The 24870-nt window shown below is 42.4% G+C and overlaps 1 protein-coding gene across 1 annotated transcript; it reads right to left on the reverse strand.

The window, feature by feature from the left end:
- Positions 1–10252: 10252 nt before the first annotated feature.
- LOC124774328 (CCHC-type zinc finger nucleic acid binding protein-like) lies at positions 10253–10687 on the reverse strand. The gene has a single exon (XM_047249475.1). The coding sequence runs from the start codon at positions 10685–10687 to the stop codon at positions 10253–10255; it is 435 nt and encodes a 144-aa protein (XP_047105431.1).
- Between the last annotated feature and the right edge of the window lie 14183 nt (positions 10688–24870).

A 24870-nucleotide genomic window follows, 5' to 3' on the forward strand; every position in this document is an offset into this window, starting at 1 on the left:
TGATAAATCCATAACAATTACACACAATCCATAATAGTTGGCATTTCTGTGAATGGTCTGCTTTATGAGTTAATCACAAATACAAGATAGTCAGCTTGAAAAGCCTTTCAAGTTGTTGCATGAAAGATTGCGTTGAGAAAGAAAATTGTTAAAAAAAATCAATAATCTGTGCTGTTTGTGAGTCATTTAGCATTGAAGTAAGCCAATTATGTTGTGCACAAAAAATTCAAGTAGTTGCATACACTAAAGCACCAACATCTGTGGATTTATCAATTACCACTTGTTCCAATGCTCCTTACCAATTAAAATGTGCCTTCTTTAAGATAGGTAAGAAAAACCAACAAGAAACAAGTTTGACGACAGTGTCTGTGGCAAGTCGTTTGAATTTGTGCATCCAACAATCTAATTGCACCATTTCAGAGTTATTTAGCATTTAAAATTGCCAATGTATCCATTGTTTCTTAAAAAAAAAAAAAAAAAAAAAAAATATATATATATAATAATAATTTCTCAGAACAACCTCCGCTGCAACACCCTTGCCAGCTATTCAGTGTGTGTGTATATTTTGAATATACATTGTTAGTTTTAATCAATTCTCTAATACTAAGCACACTTCCGGTTAAGCTGCACGACAGTACAAACTCTGTTGCACAGTGAAAGATCAAGCCCAGTTAATTATTCTTTCCCTCTTCTACATTACATTTATCACATCAATCTGTATGTCACCCTTCCCTATGGCATGTCTTCAATACAGGAGACATATCACAAGCCTACACCAAACTTAAGTCGTCTAACAATATTATGAAAAGGAAAGTTGCTACTCACCATGTAGCAGAGATGCTGAGTTGCAGATAGGCACAACAAAAAGACTTTCACAAATAAATAAAGCTTTCAGCAATTTCCCCACTCCCCCCCCCCCCCCCCCCCCCCACACACAGACAGACAGACAGACAGAGAGAGAAGTCTATTCATTAGTTTGCTTTTCTGACACTGGCCTCTCAAAAAATATCATTTCTTGTTAAGTCATCTAACAGATTCTTGGCAAATTTTCAACTCAAACACATGAGATGCAACAAGAAACAAAGAAATGCTTTATCTTTCAATAGAAAATGAAACAGGCAAGACTCTGCAAAATGTAATTTCATTTACATATACACAAGTATATCACATGGCACCATATGGTGCGGTGTGTACTTAATGTGTGGATCATTTTTTCTCCTTCTTACTCTGACTGCAGGCAGTGCATGTGTAAAAGAGATAGATAGATAGATAGATAGATAGAGAGAGAGATAGAGAGAGAGAGAGAGAGAGAGAGAGAGGTAAAATCTAGACCCATTTTATGCCCTCATTGTTTGCATAACTTATTGAAATGGACAACAAACCGAGTGGTTCAACAACTGGAAATGCTACATACTCTCTTCTCTGTGAGGCACTGGATGGATAAAACAGGCTCATCTTTTTTATTTAACTAAGGCATTTTATTTTGTTGATCACAAAATATTGCTCCAGAAGTTGGACTATGAGGAATAGCTCAGAACTGGTTCACCTCTTACTTTAAAAACAGACAGCACAAAGTCATTCTCCACAGTTCTGAGAATTGCTATAATGTGGGGTCTGAGTGGCGCACAGTAAAGTATCGGGTGCCCCAGGGAGAAATGATGGGGCCACTCCTGTTTCTTATTTGCATAAGATATACCTCCTAGTATTACAGTGGATTCTAAAATATTTCTGTTTGTTGGTGACACTAGCTTGTGTACAATGTTGACACTGTTTCCAATACTGCTGTTCAAGACATAAGTTCATGGCTTGTAGAAAATAAACTAATGCTAAAACACAAAGAGACTTCAATTTTTAGTGTCTAACAAGCAATTCAACAAAATCTAAAGTTTTAATTACAGAGAATGGGCATAAGCTTAGTGAGACTTAACAGTTCGAATTTCTAGGTGTTCAGGTAGACAGTAAAATGTAGGCTAGTGGACAGTCCATGGTTGGTTGGTTTAAAGGCGGGAGAAGGGACCAAACTACGAGGTAATTGGTCCCCTGTTCCTAATAAAACAATGCCACAAGTGTGAGAATAAAATGGACGAAACATATAACACAAAACGGAAAGAAGAGAAAAGTCACAAGAACGGAGGAGAGACAAAGAACACTAAAAGGAACAAAAGAGGACAAGAAAACAACAGAGAAACACTAGAAACAGAAGAGAGTAAAACATGAAAGCAGATTACAGTGGCTCGCCAACCATGAGAATAAAAATGGAAAGCCCGCCACTCTGCAACACATTAAAACCTCCACCCTAAAAGCACTAGGGTGGAGAACACAGAGGGACAAAGGACACGCTCTAAAACCTACATAGAAGTATAAAACCCACTTTCACAGACAAAATGTAAAACTAAAGCTGCTGTGGAGGCATTGTTGCCCAACACCGAAGGCAGGGTGCTGCGAAAGTTAAAAGTCTGCCGCAGAGCGGCTAAAAGTGGGCAGTCCAGCAAGATGTAGACAACTGCCATTTGAGAGCCACAGCGACACTGAGGTGGGTCCTCACAATGGAGTAGGTAACCATGTATGGCCAATACAGAGCTGGCAGAAGACCACTGATTCCCTGCGAGAGGACTGCATGGAAGACTTCCACACATTCACAGTTTCCTTAATGACATGCAGTTTGTTGTGCATGTTATGCCATTCCGTCTCCCAAAGCCGGAAAAGCCCCTGTGGTGTAAGACAGAACGCAGGTCAGCTTCAGAGTTGCCTATCTCCAGAAGCGGTTTCTGCATTGCCTGTTTGGCCAACCAGTCGGCAAGTTCATAGCCGGGGATTCCTACGTGTCCTGGGGTCCACACAAACACCACGGTATGGCGAGACTGTTCCAGGGCATAGATGGACTCCTGAATGGACGCTACCAGAGGGTGGCGAGGGTACTACTGGTTGACAGCTTGTAGGCTGCCCAATGGGTCAGCACACAGGAGAAATGACTCGTCAGGGCATGAGTGAATGTACTCAGAGCACGAGATATGCCGCCAGCTCTGCAGTGAAAACACTGCAGCCAACTGGCAAGGACTGCTGCTCAGTATGTCCTCCATGAACATATGCGAAGCCTACGTGATCATCTGCCATTGAGCCATCGGTGTAAACCACTTATAGGCCCGGAACACGTCAAGAATCGAGAGGAAGTGACAACGGAGAGTGGCGGGGTTAACGGAGTCCTTAGGGCCAAGCAAAAGGTCCAGACGAAGCTGCGGCCAAGGCATATACCATGGAGGCGTATGAACGGACCGCAAGTAGAGGTGGTAAAGGGAAGGACTCCAGTTCTGAGAGAAGGGACCGCACACGAACTGCAATCGTTAGCACCGATCTAGGCCGCTGATGCAGGAGATGGACTGCCGCAGGTGGGAAAAGGAGATGGTAATTCAGATGCTCAGGGGAACTATAAATGTGTACTTCATAACTGGAGAGCAGTTGCGCACGTCTGCTCTGCAGTGGAGGGAAACCAGCCTCCACCAGCAAGCTGGTCACCGGACTCATCATAGAAGCTCCTGTTGCTAATTGAACACCACAGTGGTGCACAGCATCAAGTAAATGCAATGCTGAAGGCGCTGCTGAACCATAAACTACACTCCCACAGTCAATTCGGGATTGGACAAGGGCTCTGTAGAGCTGCAGCAGCGTAGAGCGATCTGCACCTCAATTGGTGTTGTTCAGGCAACAGAGGGCATTGAGGTGCTGCCAGCACTTCTGCTTAAGCTGCTGATGAGGGAGCCAAGCGAATCGAGCGTCGAAAACCAGTCCTAGGAATTGATATGTCTAGACTACAGTGAATGGATCATTATTAAGGTAAAGTGCGGGTTCTGAATGAACGGTACAACGCCGACAGAAGTGCACAACATATGACTTTGCAGCTGATACCGAAACCGTGGGCTAGAACCCATGACTGCACCTTGTGGATGGCTCCCTGGAGGCACTGCTCAGCAACAACAGTACTGGAGCAGCAGTACGAAATTCTTAAGTCGTCTGCTTACATAGAAGGTAAGGCAGATGGTCCGACAGCTGCTGATAGACCGTTAATGGCCACTAAAAATAGACACACACTCAATAAATAGCCCTGCGGGACTACATTCTCCTGGATATGGATGGAACTATCAGAGTCACCAACTTGGACACGAAAGTACGGAGCGACAGGAAGTTTTGGATAAAAATCTGGAGTGGTTCTCAGAGACCTCACTCGTACAGTGTGGCAAGGATATAATGTCGCCAAATCGTGTCATATGCTTTACATAAGCCAAAAAAAAAGACAGCAATCGGGTGTTGCCGACTGGAAAAGACTGTTCGGATGGCAGACTCAATGGACACAAGATTACCATGGGTAGAGGGACACTGGCGGAAGCCGCGCTGACATTGAGCCAGCAAGCCATGTGACACCAGGACCCAACTCAACCGCCCACATACAATACGTTCCAGCAGCTTACAAAGAACATTGGTGAGGCTGATGGGCCGATAGCTATCCACATGAAGCGGTTTTTACCGGGTTTCAGCACCGGAATGATGGTGCTTCCGCCGCTGCGATGGAAAGACGCCATTGCACCAGAGCCGGTTGAAGGTGACAAGATGTTGCTTGTAGTCAGATGAGAGATGTTTAATCATCTGGCTGTGGATGCGATCAGGCCCAGGAGGTGCGTCGGGGCGATGTGCAAGGGCACTGAGGGGCTCCCACCCTGTAAATGGGGCATTATAGGATTCACTACAGTGTGTAGTGAATGAGAGGACGTTCCCTTCCAGATGCCATTTGAGTGTGCGAAAGGCTGGGAGATAATTCTCTGACACAGAGGTTCGAGCAAAGTGCTCGGCAATCTTGTTTGCACTGGTATATAACTCGCCATTTATGGTAACACCGGCGACAGCTGTTGGGCCCTGGTACCCGAAAAGACGTTTGATATTTGCCCAGACTTGGGAAGGTGCCGTGTGGCACCCAATGGTGGAGACGTACCTCTCCCAACACTCCTTCCGTTGTTTGATAAGGTAGCGAACATGGGCACAGAGCCGTTTGAAGCCTATGAAGTGCTCCAGGGAAGGGTGCTGCTTTAGAGCTTGCCGACACTCCTCAATTGCTTCAGCGACCACCAAGGGACTGCCTTAAGCCTCGGGCACCCTAAAGAGCGAGGGATCGCATTTTCTGCCACAGAAACCAATTGTGCTAGTCACCTGCTCAACTATCACATCAATGTTACTGTGTGGGAGTGATTCAGCAGTGACAGCAGAGGTGAAAGTTCCCCAGTCCGCCTTGTTCAAAGCCCATCTGGGCAAGCGTCCATGTGCCTGATGGTGGGGCAGTGACAAGATGAGGGGGAAGTGGTCACTACCATACAGGTTGTCATGTGCTCTCCAGTGGAAAGATGTGAATTCCTGGGCTGCAAATCGATGGCCAAGTAACTACCATGAGCCACACTAAAATGTATGGAGGCCTAAGTATTTAAAAGGCAGAGGTCGAATTGTAAAGTTTCGACATCTCTGCCTCGCCCAGTAAGCATGGTACCACCCCACAAGGAGTTATGGGCATTAAAATCTTCCAAAAGTAGGAAAGGTTTAGGGAGTTGGTCTATCAGTGCAGCTAAAACATTCAGGAGTACTGCACCATCTAGAGGAAGATACATATTGCAGACAGTCATTTTCTGCGTCGTCCCTATTCTGACAGCCACAGCTTCAAGAAGGGTTTGAAGGGACATGTTCACTACAGACCAAGTTTAGGACATTAACACAAACTCCACCTGACAATTATAGTCTCTACGGTTCCTGTAAAATCCCTCATAGGAGCGGAGGGCAGGGGTCCGCATTGCTGGAAACCAGGTTTCCTAGAGGGCAAAGCAGATAGCAGGTGTAAAGCTTAACAGTTGCTGTAGCTCAGCCAGACGGTGGAAAAAACTGCCACAATTCCACTGGAGGATGACATTGTGAGACTGGGAAGGCATGCAACGCTCAATGAGGCAGTTTACGTCTCAGAGTCACCAGTTGCCACTGATTTATTGCCTGAGCAGTCTATATCCACTGTGTCTGAGGGTCTGGCGAGATCTAGGTCCTCAGCGGACGCCAAAATCTCCACTCCATCCTCAGCCGCCGAGCTTGTAGGTAGCGGTGGTGTGGGTGCCACTACAATTTCCTTGTTCTTAGGTGTTCTTTTTGTATTTCTCTCACTGCTCCTTGGGTTTCCCTGGCTGGGAGGACTTCACTGGCTCAGTCTCCAAGACTGAGGATGAGCGAAGCCCTACGACCAGCTGCTTTTGGGCTCTTCAGCCACTGGCGACTGTCTTCTTTCCCACTAGAGGAAACCTGGGAAGGGAGCAACCCAAGGACCCATTCCTAGCAAGAGAAACCGAAGAAGACTTGCACTTCTCCGGCTTAGAAAGGTTGCTCCCGAAGTAGGTAGTGCAGGAGCAACAGGAAGGGAAATGTCCCCCACCATCAAGGGGGCAGGTGTAGTCTTCCGGCTCTGAGAGGTGACTTGCATTGGCAGAGTTGATGGAGCCAGAACTGTTGTAGCAGCAGCATAAGACCACGTCACATGCACAGGATGCAGGTGTTCAAATTTTCTCTTAGCCTCAGTGTAGGTCAGTCTGTCCAGGGTCTTTTACTCCATAATTTTCCTTTCTTTCTGGAGAATTCTGCACTCAGGCTAGCAGAGTGAATGGTGCTCTCCACAGTTGACACAGATGGGAGGCAGGGCACATTGAGTATTGGGATGTGATAGGTGTCCGCAATCTTGGCATGTGATGCTGGAAGTACAGCGGAAAGACATATGGCTGAACTTCCAGCACTTAAAGCACCGCATTGGGGGAGGGATATAGGGCTTTACATCACACCGGTAGACCATCACCTTGACCTTCTCGGGCAATATATCACCCTCAAAGGCCAAGATGAAGGCACTGGTGGCAACCTGATCATCCCTCGGACCCCAATGAATGTACCAGATGAAAAACTGCCACACCGCTCCCAATTGGCACACAGCTTGTCATCAGACTGAAAAAGAAGGTCTCCGTGGAATATAATACCCTGGACCGTATTTGAACTCTTGAGGGGCGTGACGGTAACAGAAACATCCCATAACTTGTCACAGGTTAGTAATGTCCCTGACTGGGCAGAGGATGCTGTTTTGCTCAAGACTGACTCAGATCTCATTTTGGACAAGCCCTCTTCTTCCCCGAACTTTTCCTCTAAATGATAAGGCTTCATTGTCATGAGAGATTCCCAATAAGCTCTTGAACATACAAGGTACCAGGGCAAATAAGATCTGCTGCCATCATTAGCCTGACATTTCTCCCATGGTGTGGCCAGGGAAGGGAACAATTTGGGTACTTCTGTGCATTGGATTGAGCTTGTGATCGCTTAGAAACTGCTGGTGTTTCACCACCAGCAAGAGATGATGGACTACACTTCATTGCGTGTCATCTGTCATGTTGCCACCCACTCCGACCAGGGACCCTCCCCATGGGCACCACCCAGCTGCAACAAAGGCCACCTGGAAGGATGACATTTGCCGGGGGTCCCGATGCCACAGTCGGACGGACATCTACCCCTAGGCATATGTGGGGAGTTAACGGTGCAGGCATCAGTGGAGTGATCCCTGTGTGGTCAGGGGGCTACAGCCAACAGAGTACATGGCGGCCCCACCGCAACGGACTGGCTACTACTGTGCTGGATATCAGGTGCAAAGAAGTCCATGGTCATCGTCGACGCAGGAATCTACACTGCATAGTGTATGGTGGAAAATGCACCCAGGAAGGTGTCCTCGCCCAAGAGATGGAGAATGGGCAAGACAGCAATGCGACAACGAGATCTTGGGCTAACGATCTCAATGCACAATGCACCTTGTAAGGCACCCTTCCCCAACTGGCTCACTCTTCGGGAAAATTTTGAATAATGGAGGTCAAACCCTACAGGGGACCTTCACATAAAGGCTGAAATGTGTGAAACTGACAGTCCATGTTCAAGATCTTGCTCAAAGACTTAATGCTTCCATTTTTGCTATTACAACAGTATCTGAAGTAAGTAATTGTTTGACAAAAAAGTAATCTACTTTGCGTATTTTCATTTACTTACGACATTTGGTATTTTTTGGGTAACTCTTCCCTTTCTCAATGGAAATTTTTGGTCCAGAAACAGGCTGTTCAGGCAATAAATGGTGGTAGTTCATTAAGCTCTTGTCAACCCCTATTCATTGGTTTGGTGTTCTGACACTGGCCTCTCACAAAATGTCATTACTTGTTAACATTATCAGCTTATTTCCAAGAGATAGCACCTTTCACTTAGTCAATACTAGGCATAAATTAAATCAGCATTTGGATGCAGAAATATGTGCATAATCTGCTGCATCCACTTTACAATAAGCTACCACAAGAATTCAAAATATTAGTAGTAACCCATGTGCTTTCAGAAAGGATCACCTTAGTCTGTTGAGGAATCCTTGAAAAATTAAGCCGAGTCCTGTGTTATATAGTCAATGCATTTATGTAACCTTATAGCTTGTCCCCTTTTTTGGACTGTTGTAATTTCATGTACTGACAAAATCCTTGACCTTTGGGATTTGTTCCTACAGAAAGCACACACACACACACACACACACACACACACACACACACACACACACACACTAATCAGAAGGGGCATATCTTGACTGCTGGTGACACTGTCATATTTGCTTTGGCCAGCAGTATACAATTCAGCCATCACATTCAGTAACTGTTCTTTTGCCATGGGTAAATCCTATTCAGTAAACTGATATGAGTACTGAACTACATATCTGCAGAATGAGAACTTTGTCTAAGGGGACTAGAGGGATTCCACAAGACCCTAATACTGCAGGGACTATAACAATTTTTCCTGTTATTACTCACTGGTGGACCTGACAACTATTTACACCACATTAGAACTAATACACATTGTTACTTCACAATGCAAGCATGGAAAATAACAGGTAAGTCTTCATATGAACAGGTTGCTGCTAACATCATTACATTTATTTATGATAATTAGAAATGAGTGAGTACTCAGGGAAACATAATGGAACACAGTACGTCGACGGGAGGAGGGGACCCTGGGGAGAATAATTCAGTTATCTACACAAAAGAAGTATTGCAAATATGCATGATTATGCCTTATATTCCATGACACTACTAAGAAAATGAATACTAACTCTGAAAACTTACTTTATATGACTGCATTTGATAGCTAAGGAAGAAGCTTGGCCAAAAATTATCTACATAAAGAATCTAAGCTAAAAACATCGTTAATGACACACATTACAACAAATTAGGTAAGGAGAGGGTTAAAATGTGGGAAAAGATCACAATTCATACAACCAGTGGAAATTTAATGGAGATATTCACACACATCACACTATGAATACAGAGTGTGTTGATTAATGATTGATGCTACTGTTGCTTGATTTTCAGTTTTATGGCACTCCACTGTTGGATATAAATGAGACTTTGCTACACTCATCAGGACTGAGATCTCCCTGTTGGTTGACAAACTGTTACATTAAAACATACATTTTGCTGTGAAGCTCTTTATTAACATCACATGGAGACAAAACTCTCTTCCAAGAGAATAATATTTAAACAATTTGTATTATTTCTTTCCTATTCACTGAGTAATGATTTAGACAAGCTTTAAGACTGTCACACAAGTAACATGGAAAATAAAAGCAATAGACAATAATTTCTGTTTTTCCAATTGTTTGCCACTCACTCTCCTTAGAAGGCATCACCAGACAGGTTTGTTAACATCCGAATACAAAACTAGCCTCTGCCACTAACTCAAAGCATTTTGCCTGCCTTTTTGTCTATATAATGTAGAAATAGAGGAGTAAAAGTAAAATTATGATGAAAGAGTGCTGACTTTTTAACAGCTATTCCTAGCTGCAGACAACTGACAGTATACTTATTTCACATCAATGACATCAGTGCACCAAATAGGCTTTAACTTTTAGCTTTAAAATCTTTAACTTGGTTCGCCTGCTTATGTAGATTTTCTACAACATCAAAACTAACTTGCAATGGAGAAAACTGACTGCACCCCAAGGCACTTACTCCACTACAAGAACATAAAATGCTTCATTCAAAAATGGGCCAGTCTTGACAAATTCTACCCTACTAAGCCAATGGCTGGACCATATGACAAATCGTTTATTATTACCTCTGAAAAATTCAACTGCTGTAAATCTGAGTGCAAAGAAAATTCAGAATAATGCAAATTAGAGGTAGCTCTAGTTTGTATCTTGGTCACAGTCACGGCTTATGTGACCTGTTTTCCCACACTTATAACAAGCCTTACTGCCACCAGTAGGACAGTCACGGGCAATATGCCCAGTTTTACTGCAGTTGTAACAAGAGGGGCCAGATGAAGCAGAATCTGGGCACTCACGTGCAATATGCCCAGTTTTATTGCAGTTGTAGCAAGATGGTTCACTGGGACTCTGCTGGCAATCACGGGCAATGTGACCAACACCATTGCACCGGTAGCAGCGGTCCTGCTCCTCCTTGCACTCACGAGCAAAATGGCCAAACCGGTTGCATTTGTAGCATTTCTGTTGATTGCTGGATCCACGGCGCTCATATCCTCCACCACCGGATCCACCTTCTGGGCAATCACGAGCAAAATGTCCTGCCCGATTGCAGCGGTAGCACACACTTGAACTCATACCTCACGATCTCCTAAAACAGCAACCATGAAAGTAAATTTACCTATACAGTAAAATCACAGTACTAAACAGTATTAATAAGCAAAGCATTTAGTAATTCTTTGCTGTCAGCACACACTCTCCCCACAATTATTTTTCAGAAATATTACCCAAAAGGTAAAATAATAATAATAATTTATTATTATTATTATTGTTTCAGTTCTAAATAAAAGGGGAAGTCAAAGTTAAATCAACATCCAAAAAAACTGCGACCATGGAACTCCAGAATTGCTATACCTCTACGTATGCAGCTTTCAGTGCGACATCCTACCCTGACCGCACTTTCTTGTACAATTCTATATTTTGGCTGTTCACGAAACATTTCACCTAAAAAAAATCACCATATCTTCATTCTGGGAATTCCTGCATGCAATGTTTAGTGCATCTGGGACGGATGAAGATGATATTTGGTGTTATACTGGAAAATATTGGGGAGGTGGACAGAAAAATTTGATAGCCGGCAGCAGCAGCAGCAGCAGCAAGTGTGACTGTGACCCATACAGAATGCGCAGGGGCATTGTCTTTGAGGAAACACATTTGGGGCAGTTACCCATGACAGCTTTTACTTTGCAATCTATTAGCACCATGCCACAGCAGGCCTAAAAACCACACTTCATTACCTTGGCTGATGATGGTTGGGTCTTTATCTTTTTTGTGTCTTGGTGATACACCCAAATCTCATACATAAGAGATTAGGTGGTTGAAGACATCATTTGGACTTGCCTGACAGCTGTAACATTTCCACTGCTGCCTTTGTTTGGTAGGGCCTACACTTCTCTTAATGATTACCATTCTCCAGAGATGGAGTCTGCCACTTTGTTCTTCACCATTTAGACTATTATGACCATGCCATAAGCATATGCCATATGATGATGTGTTCTTGTTGCTGTACACTTTCACCAACTCAACATAAGATTGTTGCACCATTTTCCCCTTCAAATGCAGGAAACTAATAACACCATAATACTTAACTTTATTAATAGGCTATACCCTTTTGATTTAGCTCCAGTAGTGTTTTGTTGTGGTACTTTAGCACAGAGATTTCAGTGCATACCAGGACTGCAAAAACGTACCTCGGAAAGAAAATTTATTACGTAACTATTTTTTACAAGATGATAATTAAAACTTTTATCATTACCTCTTGCATTTAATGACTGCTGGTTTTATGTACCTGACGACCTTCTGCAATTATGGTATCAGCCTTAGTAGTAACTGCAGTTAACAGAATACAAGTTTCATGCCTACCATTACATCTAAAAATACCTGAAATTTCTATTTACATTTTGCACACAAGGACTGGCATTAATCAGTCATTTTATTACAATTTTTGTATGTCTGCTACATGTAAATTCATTTCAATATTTCAGTACCCAAGGCTCAGATGAATGGAATTCCACTCTTAAGTACTACTGACCTGTCACAGTTCTTCAATAACTGCACAATTTCTAGCACTAGATGCAAATTCTTCCTTAAAACGCAAAATTATCTAATAAATGCTATTTTAAAACTCTACCCAGATGATTTACTTTATCAGAAATAGTTTTATTTTCTGCATATGAATATCAAAAACGACAATGTTCCAGTTTTGATTACCGTTACTGTAAATCATCAAGTGAAGCACAATTTCTCAAGACTGTGTGTAAGAATGAGTTTGCAACTTAAAAAGTGCATGAATGCAACAATGTGTCAGTGGGCTTTGCTTTGGTGTCACACCGATTCTGAGTGAATGGTTGTACAACAGACACACCACAGAATGCGACATAGTACTCAGCAGGGGGACCTAGCCTGTTAGAACAAAGAACCATGTGTCTGCTAGCGAAAGTTCAAAAGTTGATAAAAAACGGGCACTTAAACATGGCAGTGTTAGGTGGCAGGTGTTCTGAACTGTGGTTGTATCACGTACTGGTAGAGATCAGGCTTGAACTACATCGTTGGACACTGACAATATTAACAAGCAATTACATGGTATTCATTACCAAATGCTCTGTGCTGTTCACTTTTTTTTGTTTTCAAATAAGTTAAGAAACTAATCTTGGTCCATCACACAGTTCGATTCGTCAAATTCCACCTCTGTAGAAACTTGAAACAAGGGCAGCTGCCCTTTAAGAGGGCTTGTTTCCCCATAGCAGTCCCCTTCTCTCTTCCAAAAAAAATTCTATTATGTTTATGCTCGGAGCCAGTTGTCACTTTACATTATAGTGTCTGCACCATAATGCAACCGTAAAACAAAGCCAGTGTATGTACAACCTCTGACAAAGTTCGGTGAATAGTCCTGTATCATTAATGTAGATGAACTATGAACTAGTTACATTACTGTCCTTCGAAATAGTCACCTCCCATAACTATGCACCGCTAAGCTATGTATACATGTCCTGGAAACTTTGCAAGAAGTCTTCCTTTGTGATATGTTCAAAAGCAGCATCATGTTTCGCTGGATGTCAGGAATCCTGTCAAATCTCTTTCCTTTCAAAACGAGTTTGAGTCAAGGGAATAGAAAGAAGCCTGGAGGAGCGATATCTGGAGAGTACAATGGATGTTCCAGTTGCACATAAAGAGACAACGCCTTGGTACAAGACTTTCCTGCCAATGCAACGCTCGAGTTGAACATTCAAAAGAAGGACACACAGTTTCTAATTGTTGTATGAAACTTACCTGTGCTGTACCGTGGTGGTGAGGAAAGGGATGACTACCAATAAGTAGAACACCTAAAGCATTAAAAACCACGACCTTAAAATTTCTCTTTACTCTTAATCCTGGGTATATTTTGATAGAGGACAGATGATACTGTACGAAGCACAAGAAGACAGCAAGCACGGATGACTGTCTTATTACAAATTCTTGTCTGAATCCTATCATAAAATTGCCTGTTGTACTACCACACAGCGAGACCTTCAGAAGTGGTTGTCCAGATTGCTGTACACACCGATACCTCTAATACCCAGTAGCAGGTCCACTTGCATTGATGCATGGATGGAAGCCTGTATGTGTCGTGGCATAATATCCACAAATTCATCAAGGCACTGTTGGTCCAGATTGTCCCACTCCTCAGCAGCAATTTGGTGTAGACCCCTCAGAGTGGTTGGTGGGTCACATCGTCCATAAACAGCCTTTTCCATCTATCCCAGGCACGTTTGATAGGGTTCATGTCTGGAGAACATGCTGGCCACTAGTTGAGCGATGTTATCCTGAAGGAAGTCATTGACAAGATGTGCACGATGGGGGCGTGATTTGTCCATGAAGACAAATGCCTCGCCAATACACTGCCGATATGGTTGCACTATTGGTCGGAGGATGGCATTCATCTATCATACAGCCGTTATGGTGCCTTCCATGAGCACCAGCAGCATACGTCGGCCCCACATAATGCCACGCCAAAACAGCAGGGAACCTCCAACTTGCTGCACTTGCTGGATAGTAGGTCCGAGGGGTTAATCCTGACCGGATTGCCTCCAAACACGTCTCCGACGATTTTCTGGTTGAAGGCATATGCGACATTCATTGGTGAAGAGAACATGATGCCAATCCAGAGTGGTCCATTCGGCATGTTGTTGGGTCCATCTGTACCACACTGCATGGTGTCGTCGTTGCAAAGATGGACCTCGCCATGGAGGTCAGGAGTCAAGTTGCGCATCATGCAGCCTATTGCGCACAGTTTGAGTCTTAACACGAAGTCCTGTGGCTGCATGAAAAGCATTATTTAACATGGTGGCGTTGCTGTCAGGTTTCCTTTGAGCCATAATCTGCAGGTAGCGGTCATCCATTGCAGTAGTAGCCCTTGGGCAGCCTGAGCGAGGCATGTCATCGACAGTTCCTGTCTCCCTCTCTGTATCTCCTCCATGTCCGAACAACATCACTTTGCTTCACTCAGACGCCTCGACACTTCCCATGTTGAGAGCCCTTCCTGGCACAGAGTAACAATGCGGACATGATCAAACCGCGGAATTGACCATCTAGACATGGTTGAACTACAGACAACATGAGCCATGTACCTCCTTCCTGGTGGAATGACGAACTGATCGGCTGTTGGACCCCCTCCGTCTTAGGCACTGTTCATGTATGGTTGTTTGCATCGTTGGGCGGGATTAGTGACATCTCTGAACAGTCAAAGGGACTGTCTGTGGTACAATATCCACACTATCTATCTTCAGGAGTTCTGGGAACCGGGCTGATCAAAACTTTTGATCTGTGTAAATATTTTTTGTGGAGGTCCACAGCAGCAACATGTTTTGATACGGAAAATGTGATCCAGGCAGGCTGTATGTATTTGGTCAATTTCAACCTTTGGTCATTTTCAAGTACCACTCTACAATGAAGTACCACAAGTGATATCAATAAGTAGTTGCTGATTTTGTATTTGACATGACAGTGCGGAAGCATTTTTCAATGAATTTGTAACCCAATTAAATCTATCAAAACCATCACAAATACTAGTGTTGCAAGATAATAAAGAAGGTAGGCTTTTATCTATCTTGGAAATATTGATTTATCTATGTTATCTCACTTTCACGTTCAAACATTCTTTTTAGTACTTTGCACCTTAAAGCCATCGAGCATTACTAAAAAAAGAGCAACTGAGTGTGTTCAGCACCCATCCCCCTCACTTAGCACTTAAAGCCTTGAATTTATAGATTCTATCTTAATATTATTAACTTTTCTGTAACATCTGCAGGACTTCATGAAGGGATGCACAAGTTCTTTAGTGATCGGAGCCTTCTGAAGCACCATGCAGTGAGTCCATAGCGAATCTGGAGCTAAAGCTTTAACTTTCAAATAAATCACCATTAACTCCAGACTGACATTCGCTCCTCAATTTAGTCCTACAGAACTAGACAAGTAAATAAATTTAAAAGAATCAATAACCTCCATCTATGCATACTACGAAGCACTTACTCCGTGATACACAATTTTGACTTTAAAAATGTTATAAGTTTTCAGTATCAGTCCATAGAACAGCAATTCTTCTCCAACTTGTCAATGGAACTCACAGAAGCAATCAAATGAGCATCTTTGTGATTATCAGTAGCTTTGTCCATATGAAGTGAAAAAATAGTTGTTACGCAATTTACTGATAACTGCTTGAGAATATAATCATAAATGTCAAATTCTTCCATGCATTGTGTCATTAATGACAGGAATACTTTTCATCTGTTGGGTAAATGAGTCACCAAACATTGTTGATGCTATATCCACTGCTGTTGGTAAAAACAGAGTTTCTGCAACTCTGTTATTTCTTGCATTGAGCAATCCTACCAGAAATCTGTACGAAGCTAAAATGGACTTAAAAGTCACATTCTTCATTTTAGCAAATTTCTAGGCAGACAATGAAGCACCGTTTCCTAAAACAAATACTTTGGTTTCCCATTCATTCAAGATGTTTGGTTTCAACGTGAGTAAACAGTCATGCTTCATGCTATCAGCAGCTAAAATGGTTAATTACACACTGCAGACATTCACCACCAGTGGCTGTTTTTCATGAAGCCTAGCAACAAATAGCACTCATCACACCTTCTCATTTTCGCGTTTGGAATACCTCTTTCTCCTCTTTCAGTTGATGGACTACTGGTGTCTTCATGTATGTCACTAATCAGAAACACTTACAGGATGTATACGTGGACAAGGAAAAAAATTCGCGGATTTCTCGGTTAAAAATACACTTTCTCCTGGATGGAAACACACTTTTTCCGTGTTATTAAGTGACAGTATATTTTCCGTCGGAACTGTAAAACTTATCAATTCTTCGAATGGTTATGTTTTTATACATTGGTGTAGAATTTCCCGGCACTTTAAAAAACAAAACTCAGGGAAGAAAACCCCTTTTGGAAAGGTTCCCCCCCCCCCCAGCAATATGTACGCTGTATATTTTCGTATCACGAAAGTATAAATTCGAATACCACCAAACACGGCAGGTTACTTTCCGAACCATGTAATCGAGATTGTGATACGCTTTTTTAAGCGAGTCATTGCTCATGTCACGTGATCCCGCCAGCCGATGACAGCGGATATTCAGAGCTTAGGAGATGTGATGTAGTCCGCTAATAGCAACATCACTGTTAAGTAGCACGCATACACAAACAGGAAAAGTTAATGTTTTAAATTAATATACATAGTGTTGCTACAAGAAAAGCAAATCTTTCACGTACAACATTGGTCTCTAAGGTTAATAAGCTGCAACAGAAGCTAAGCTTTCATATATAATGTTGATTTTTCTTGCCCGTGTTACAATTTAAGATACATCACACAAATGTGCCAGTAAAACTTTTAGCCGAGTCCAGTGACTTGTTCTCAAAGTTTTCCACAAATAAATTAGCTACCGCAGAGGAGCGAGAGCTTCCCGTAGCACTAGATCAATTTGCTCATAATAACGACACGATTGTCTGATCTGGGCTCGAAATACTTCTAATGGCTCGTCATCAAACTCTGTGATTTAAGGAATTCATCGCACATTCTCACACACAGTTCCACTTGCGAAAGAGGAAATTTGCTTCGAAAGTAACTTTTTCAAACCACTATTCGCAATATTTTCCCGCGACCTGTTAGAAATAGGTTCGTTTCAGCAGTCGTCAGAGCACCAGGTAACAGGCGCCACCGCACTTTGGCAGCTACGATGATGCAGGAAGCCCGTATGTTCGTATGTATAAAACATTAAAAGATCTTACGTTATGTCATAAAAGAAAATAGGCCGAAAATTGTTGTCTAATAATGCGTAAGCTGTTAATACAAATACTACCCATGACTGGTATGGTTTCTCGATCTGATTACGTTTATTTTGTCACTGTCTGCTAGATAGAACAAAATAGGTCTTTCTAACACTGCAGAAATTGTAACACACACCAAATAAACGAGACTGTTTTTGCACAAATGGTCATTTTTATAACACGACAGAATATAATTCACTAAGACCAACATAAAATGCCTATTAGGCCTACTACAAGCAAATAGTTTAATGTTAGAAAATAGTTTCATATTTAATTCATACGCCCCAGTTTCTTGAGCACGAGATCGAAAAGTAGTAGTACAAGATTTTTACTTAAATTTGGAATCGTCATATTCTTCCCTAATTGGTGTGATGTCCCCGTTTCTTCTCCTTCCTCGTTCTAACAAACAATCTTGTCATGAGTAATTCTGGAACTATTCCTGCCTTTGTCAAAATTTAGTCGCTGGTTAACTTCACTAACCCTGCCAGAATCACCAGTTTAGTTATCCCTGATTATTCTCCGGTTAGGTGTCGTTACGTTCGTACGACACTTTCCGCGCTACCCCAGAATAGAAGTTAAGCGGTCGCTAGAAGGGGGCTGTACAACTGGCCCTTACAAGTGTAGCGATATGGCCAAAAATTTTCTGACAAAATTTCATTTTCTTGGATACACCGAGAAGATAATACGTAATCTTTCTTACCAGTTATTCCTGTTAGTCGTTTATTTCCACTCTGGTAGTCTGACTATGGATTTCGCTAGTAATAACATAGCTGATCATTCCAAACCCAATCAACCACATAATCAGACAGCGGTTGGCGTTCACCTCGTTCGGCTTTACTCCGCTCAGCTTGTAGAACCCGGTCCCCTTTTGCTTGCAGGAAAGTTTATTTCTAGATGCGACGAGGATTCCCCTGACAGACATCACGTAGGCCTACACTAGGCACCCATTCAAAAATTAACTTATGATTCATTCAGAAATCAACTTACAGAGTGTGTTCAAAAACCAACAGGGATATGTTTCAAAATCATGAGTAATCGGTAGACCACTGGATGCTAGGCTCTTTCGTGAAACATGATTTTTTTTCTTCTCAAGAATATGAATTTGGCACCCCCTCCTCACCCCGCAATTGTCATTCGGGTCAGATACATCGGTTTGCCCCGCCACTCAACTGCACATGCGCATGAGCCCGCTCGTAACTGCTATAATGAATCTAGTTAAACCGTTGTGTCGTCGCGCTCATCTGAGACATTTTGTTGTTATGAAGCATTGCATAGTCTTCCTAACGCCTTTGACACATTTTGCTGTTGGCAAACGTTTGTATGAGCACTGTTTTGTTGTTGTATATGGCACATTTCCTTTGCAATTTATGTTTTATTTTCATATTTTTTTTCTCGTTCACGTTTTATTCTTGCAGTATTATTCTGCAGTAGCGGGATAGAGTAATATCGTTTGTTAGAATATCGATTCTTACCAGTCAGTCTAAAAAAATTCCCGAGTTTTTCCCGGTTCGTATACACCCTGACTTATTAACGCAGCCAAGTCTTCCTTGGAAAGTCTGAAAGACTGTAAGAAGGTGTTAAGATACATGAGCCGAAGCTTCTACTGCATGTGATGGTCAAGGATTCAGTTAATGTGCAGATGATAGTGGGCAATTCAGCCAACAGCTGATGTGACCCAGCTCACCCCATCACTTAATACATTGCTAAAAATATGACTGTGGTTCAACTGTTATCAACCAGGTCTGGTGTAATGCTGACATCTGGCAACAATGAATCCATATCAGTGGTATCATCTTTCTTCCAAGGAACCCCCCACCCAAACCTCAGTTTCAACTCCAGTGGATGTTTTGAAACAAGTACTTAAGTTTAAGATGGATGAAATTGAAGGTGGGATGCTTAGCAAAATTTCAAGCTGTGTGTCTCCTTGTACTTTTCATTATGTTTATAATTTAGATGAATCTCACTGTTTACGTACAAAATGGCGACAGCAGTGGTGGCGGTTTATTTTTGCCAAACTTTTTGTTTTTCTGTCAGAAGTGTCATCAAGGATTAATACTGAGTAACACCTACATTTCTCTTACTGCTGCACGAATTTTGCTTCTTTTACCAAAAGTTGCAGAAATCCACCTAACTAAGTTGTTAATACAGTTGCATTGTGATGCAATCCTGAGAAGGTATTACTAAACAACCAATGCAGATACGACAAGTTAATGTATACTACATGAAGACAAGTTTTTGTTTAACATTATTACAAAAACTGTCAAACAGTTAACTGATGTACAGACTATAAGATGCACCTTAATTTTCAAGCAATTTTTTAAAGAAAAATAACATTTTTATTGTCAGTTTACAAAGCAAGGCTAAAAAAATCTTTGTTTGCCAAAACCAAACTGACCTTTAAGAACTCCCAAGGGAGGGGAGACAGGGTGGGTGCAAGGGGAGACCGCGTGGAGATTTAACTATGTTGTAAACACCAACAAATTCTCTTTTCATGAATATCTATTACACTGGTCATTGAAAATAACTGTAGCAGCTTTTACAATGAAGCAGATAAAGTAAATTAATCATGTGACAAAATACTCCCTCTTTGTGTAAGATTTTAAAATTTCCTGGTGCATTGAGGTTCAAAGAAATTTTCAAGCCATAAATATTTTTTGCAGACTGACAATATTGTCATCGGTAGCCCTCTGTCTTGTTGGCAGCCAACCTTTTTATGAACTAAGGGCAGAGCACCTATTAGCAGTCCTTCAACCATATTTGGAGATTTTGACAATTTTTTCACAATGTTGCCTCATATAGAAGATCAATTAATGGAGTTTTTACAGCATCTCAACTCCAGCCATAAGAATATCCAGTTCACTATGAAATTAGAGAAAGATGGCTATCTGCCTTTCCTAGGTGTTTAGGAGACGAACGAGTCTCTCTGGGGGCATTCAGTTTATCTTAAGTCCACATACACTGATATCTTTACAATCAAGTTATCATCTGTCAAACAACGAGTATGCCTGAAACACTTGTACACCCTACCTCACACAGTCTCAGATACAGACAATTTGCCTAATGAGATCGCCCATCTAAAGTCAGAGTCGAGAGAAATTGGATATTCTACCTGACAAATTAACCTGGCACTACCAGTTAAATCAAGAATGAGGAAGTGGGTAAAGAGGAGTGCACGACAGCAAATTCTTTTAGCTTTTCTTCCTTTTCCTCCATTTAGAATAGCAAGAACCCCTCTGCAATTTTCAAGTGGAACTGATTTTCCACCCACCATCTGAAACTGTCAACATGCATAACAATGTTATTGTCAAAGGTTGAAATTTACAAAATACCTTGCCATTGTGGTATGGCTTACGTAGATCAGTTCACATGCACTGTGAAAGAACACTACATCACATGTCAATGCTGCATTCTCCTTTTGCTACCAAGCAAGTCTGCTATTGCTAAACAATGCACCTCCACTGGATATTCAATGGGGTACGAGGAAAGAATAATTTTGACCACAGCCATATCTTTTGGAACTTCATTATTAAAGAATCCATGACAGAAAATCTGATTAACTGTGACAGCAGCTGTCAGCTGGATGATGTAAAGAATCCTACGATCTCCACAATTTGCTCAAATCCATGATGAAGTGCACAGACAGTTGTGGCTAGGAATTGTGTGTGGGGCTGCCGAATTCCCCATTTCCACCAGCAAGGCGGCTGCTGCCAAGTAGTGTGGTTCCCATCAATGATTCTGACACACACACACACACACACACCACACACACACCCACACACACAGTGAGCACATTTTGCATTGCAAACTATTCATCTTTTGTGGGATAGTTTACTTAATGTTGAAATATCATGACCGCTACTGGAAAAAAATTCAGTAAAAATTAAGCTCTCATATGAGGCTGCAAGATTCAAAAGAATCTTTATTACTGATGAGTTTCTTTAAACCCACTTCCGTAGGCAACATTGTAAAAAGATGCTTGTGCAGAAGCATGTTGCAGATGCGCTTGTGGGAGGCACTCTACTCTGAGGTATGCTCATCAAATCCTAGTGGTTGAAAATTTTCTTCAGTATGTGACTGGGAAGGAGGGGCAGGGAGGGGGGGGGGGGGGGGGGGGGGGGGGGGGAATGTGGTGGCATAAAGGTCCTGATCACCAGTCTTTCTTGGTTTAAATTCCAAATCTCTACGCAGTGTCATGAAGTGAGGACACGACACACTTGACGGCGACCCATTTGTTGATGAATGGGAACGTTAAGCCCGGCAGCCCCCTTGATGCCATTCAAGAGGAGTAGGCTACTACTGAGAGGCCATTATCTCAAAAACAACCAGTTTTAGTGTTTTTAACATGAATTCAACTGACTTAAAATCGCTAAAATAACCAGTTCCTGAAATAACTGGTTCTTAGTTTTTTTATTTCCATTATTTCCTTTAACTAAGAAGGAAAACAAATAACTTTAAAATTTTTGACTGCCTCAGTTTCAAGATTTATAGAATCAAAATAGCAATTTAAACAGGCACCGTTCACTGCTTTTGTTTCCAACAAAAAGTGATAAATAGCTGAATACTACAGGGGGGGGGGGGGGGGGGGGGGGAAATCACAATTATTTTTCTACCGTTTCTCATTTTTTGAAACTCTAGCTAAAAAATCTGGTTGTAATCAATGATGATTATGATTTGAGGTGAGGGGCACTCAAGCTCAACATCGTGGTCATTGGAGCCCTGACGAAATGTTAGCATGCCAATCTCATGGGTGGGGACGAAGGCTGTCTCCATATGCCGAGCACATTATAATGTATTAAAGTCTGTCTTCCTTCTCCATCAATTTAGGGATGAGGCCTGACAGTCCACAAAATTTCACCACTCTCGCAACACTGGAATCAGTATTGTGAGGATGATGGGCAGATTGCCATTGAGACAGAGGGCTGCCTTAATATCAGTGTATAGGACACACGATGTCAAAATACGCTGAACTGAATTGCCACACCACAACCTTCAGAGAGTGGTGGATCTTCCCACCAGAGGAGGAAGTGGTGTGTAAAAGGGCTACATCCAATGTGCAGTCTGGCAAGCAGAACCTCCTTTCATTCAATCATGCCTGTGTGGTTGATTTGAGGGACCACAGTTTGTTTTCTGTCACCTGCAACCATTCAATCTCCCACTGATGCATGATGTGTGTCAGAAAATTAGATGATGGTGTGCAACGAGATGGGACATTGATGGACAACACTATCCCAACACGCGTCCTTGGAGGCTTTGTCAGCCATGTCGTTTCCTTGTATCCAGATGTGGCCAGGTACCCGGCAAAAGACCACCTCCTTACCACAGAATTGGAGCTGCTATAAGGAGTCATGGATGAACTGAATCAACTGGTTTACTGGATACATTTGGTGAAGTGCTTGTAGTGCACTAAGTGAGTGTGAACAGACAAGAAACCTTATATGGCGATGTCTGAATTCTTTCCAGTGCCATCAGAATACCATGTAATTCCGCATCATCATCATCTGTAAATTGTTCCGGATGACACACTTCAAAACCCTTTCAGAAAAAACAGCAGGTCAACCGAGGATAGTCTCTTGCTGGGACACATTGTATAAACAACGATAAAACTGTGGCACATACTTAAAATGGACGAAAACAGTAGTAAAAACATAATCTGGAGTACAACTTTTGTTGTACTGCATCCAGCTTAAAATCACTTAGTGCCTTTGAAGAAGACACCAAGGCAGCAATGTGTACCATCCCTGGCTGTATATTTTGAAGTCTGATACATCCAGAGCCTTGAGACAGTCTGTAGCATGTTTCACAAATGGCTTGGCCATATGGGGCCAGTTTCTCAACAGCTGTTCAAAGGTGAGTTGGACCACTGTACTACATGCCAATGACCAGGGTGATGGTGAGATTTTCATTGCCTGTCAAGCCAAAAGGCTATGTCGTCAAATCCAGAGTGGTGGTTCACCAGCCTCTGCACACAGACTCTGAACATGGCTTTTACAAAAGGATCCAGTCGATATACAAATGCCCCATGGAGGACAGTGTCTTAACGTTTTGAGGTAGGATGTATGGGCTGATCTGCAGACCACACTGCCATAGATTAAACATGATCAAACCAAGGCCCTATAAAACTGCAGGAGGTGGGACCTGTCAGCTACTCATGATTTTTCAGACTGGAAGCCCTTTGTTCGTAGGTTTTTCAGGTGTGGGAGTCAAGTTAATTTTGAGTCAAATAATAAACTCCAATAGTGCACAATTTTTTGAAAACTGTAAAATATTGTCCCCCATTGTGAGCACTGGTTGGTTAAAACTTCAATGAGCATCAGGTCAGTTGTAACTGCCTTGTCGTCGTCTTAAGATCAGAGGAAAAATAGGAGGTTGCAAAGTCTTCCACAAAGAGAATTTGACAGGGCTCCTGACTGCAAAGGACATGCCACTGATAGTGATGGCAAACAATGTGACACTGCCTTGGGGGGGGGGGACACCATTCTTCTGAACAAAGCAGTCAGAAATACCATCGTCAATACGATATTGAAAATGCTGGTCCTCGAGAAAGGATTGGATAAGAAGTGGCAGGCATCCACGTAGTCTCCAATAATGAAGTTGACGAAGGATGTTGTACATCCAAGTAGTGTTTTATGTTTTTTGAGGTCACAAAACACAAACCAAATGGTTTCAGCGTAAGAAGGGCTCTTGTATCGCTGACTCCAGTAGAATTAAGTTGCCAAGAGTGGAACGACAATGCCTGAAACCGCACTGGGAGCAGCTCAGGTGACCTCGGGACGCTAGCAGCCAGATGACGCGGTGGTTAAATGAGCATCCAAGAGTCTTAACCATACAAACAGTAAGAGCTACACTCCGGTAACTGTTAGGAACAGTACAGTCTTTGCCTGGTTTCCAGAATGAAATTAATATTGCCTCCTTCCAAATCATGGGTACTCTCCATCAAACCAAATCTGACAACACAAGAATGGAGCTGTCCTTTTGCTTCAGGGCACAGACGACAAAGCATGGCATAATGGATCTCACCAGGTCCTGGAGCAATGTCACTGGCTACAGACAAAGCTGATTCCACTTTCCACAGGGAGAAGGTTGTAGACTTCCCCATTATGCAAGAAGAAATTGAGCTTCCTCATCTCCGCAGTCCTACAGAACACCTGACAGGAGCTTATCTGAATGATGTGGTGACAATAAAAAAAGTGTTCAGTTAAAACCTCGCCTTCTGGCGTGTCCACCAAGACCCCCCAACTTGACAAGGCCGTAAGGGGACATGTAATACCCTTGCCTGAAATCCGGCATTAAACAAGACGCGGTTGCGACGTCTGTCAGTCCAGTGTATTCTGATGAGGAAACTGTAGGGAATGCATTAGCTACGAGACGGAGCAGTGATTACGTTAACAACAAACTCTAAGAGCAAGAAACAGGAAGTTTTGCAGTTATTTAACAAATTAAGAACAGGGA

This window comes from Schistocerca piceifrons, chromosome 1 (genome assembly GCF_021461385.2).
Source record: "Schistocerca piceifrons isolate TAMUIC-IGC-003096 chromosome 1, iqSchPice1.1, whole genome shotgun sequence".
NCBI lineage: Eukaryota > Metazoa > Arthropoda > Insecta > Orthoptera > Acrididae > Schistocerca > Schistocerca piceifrons.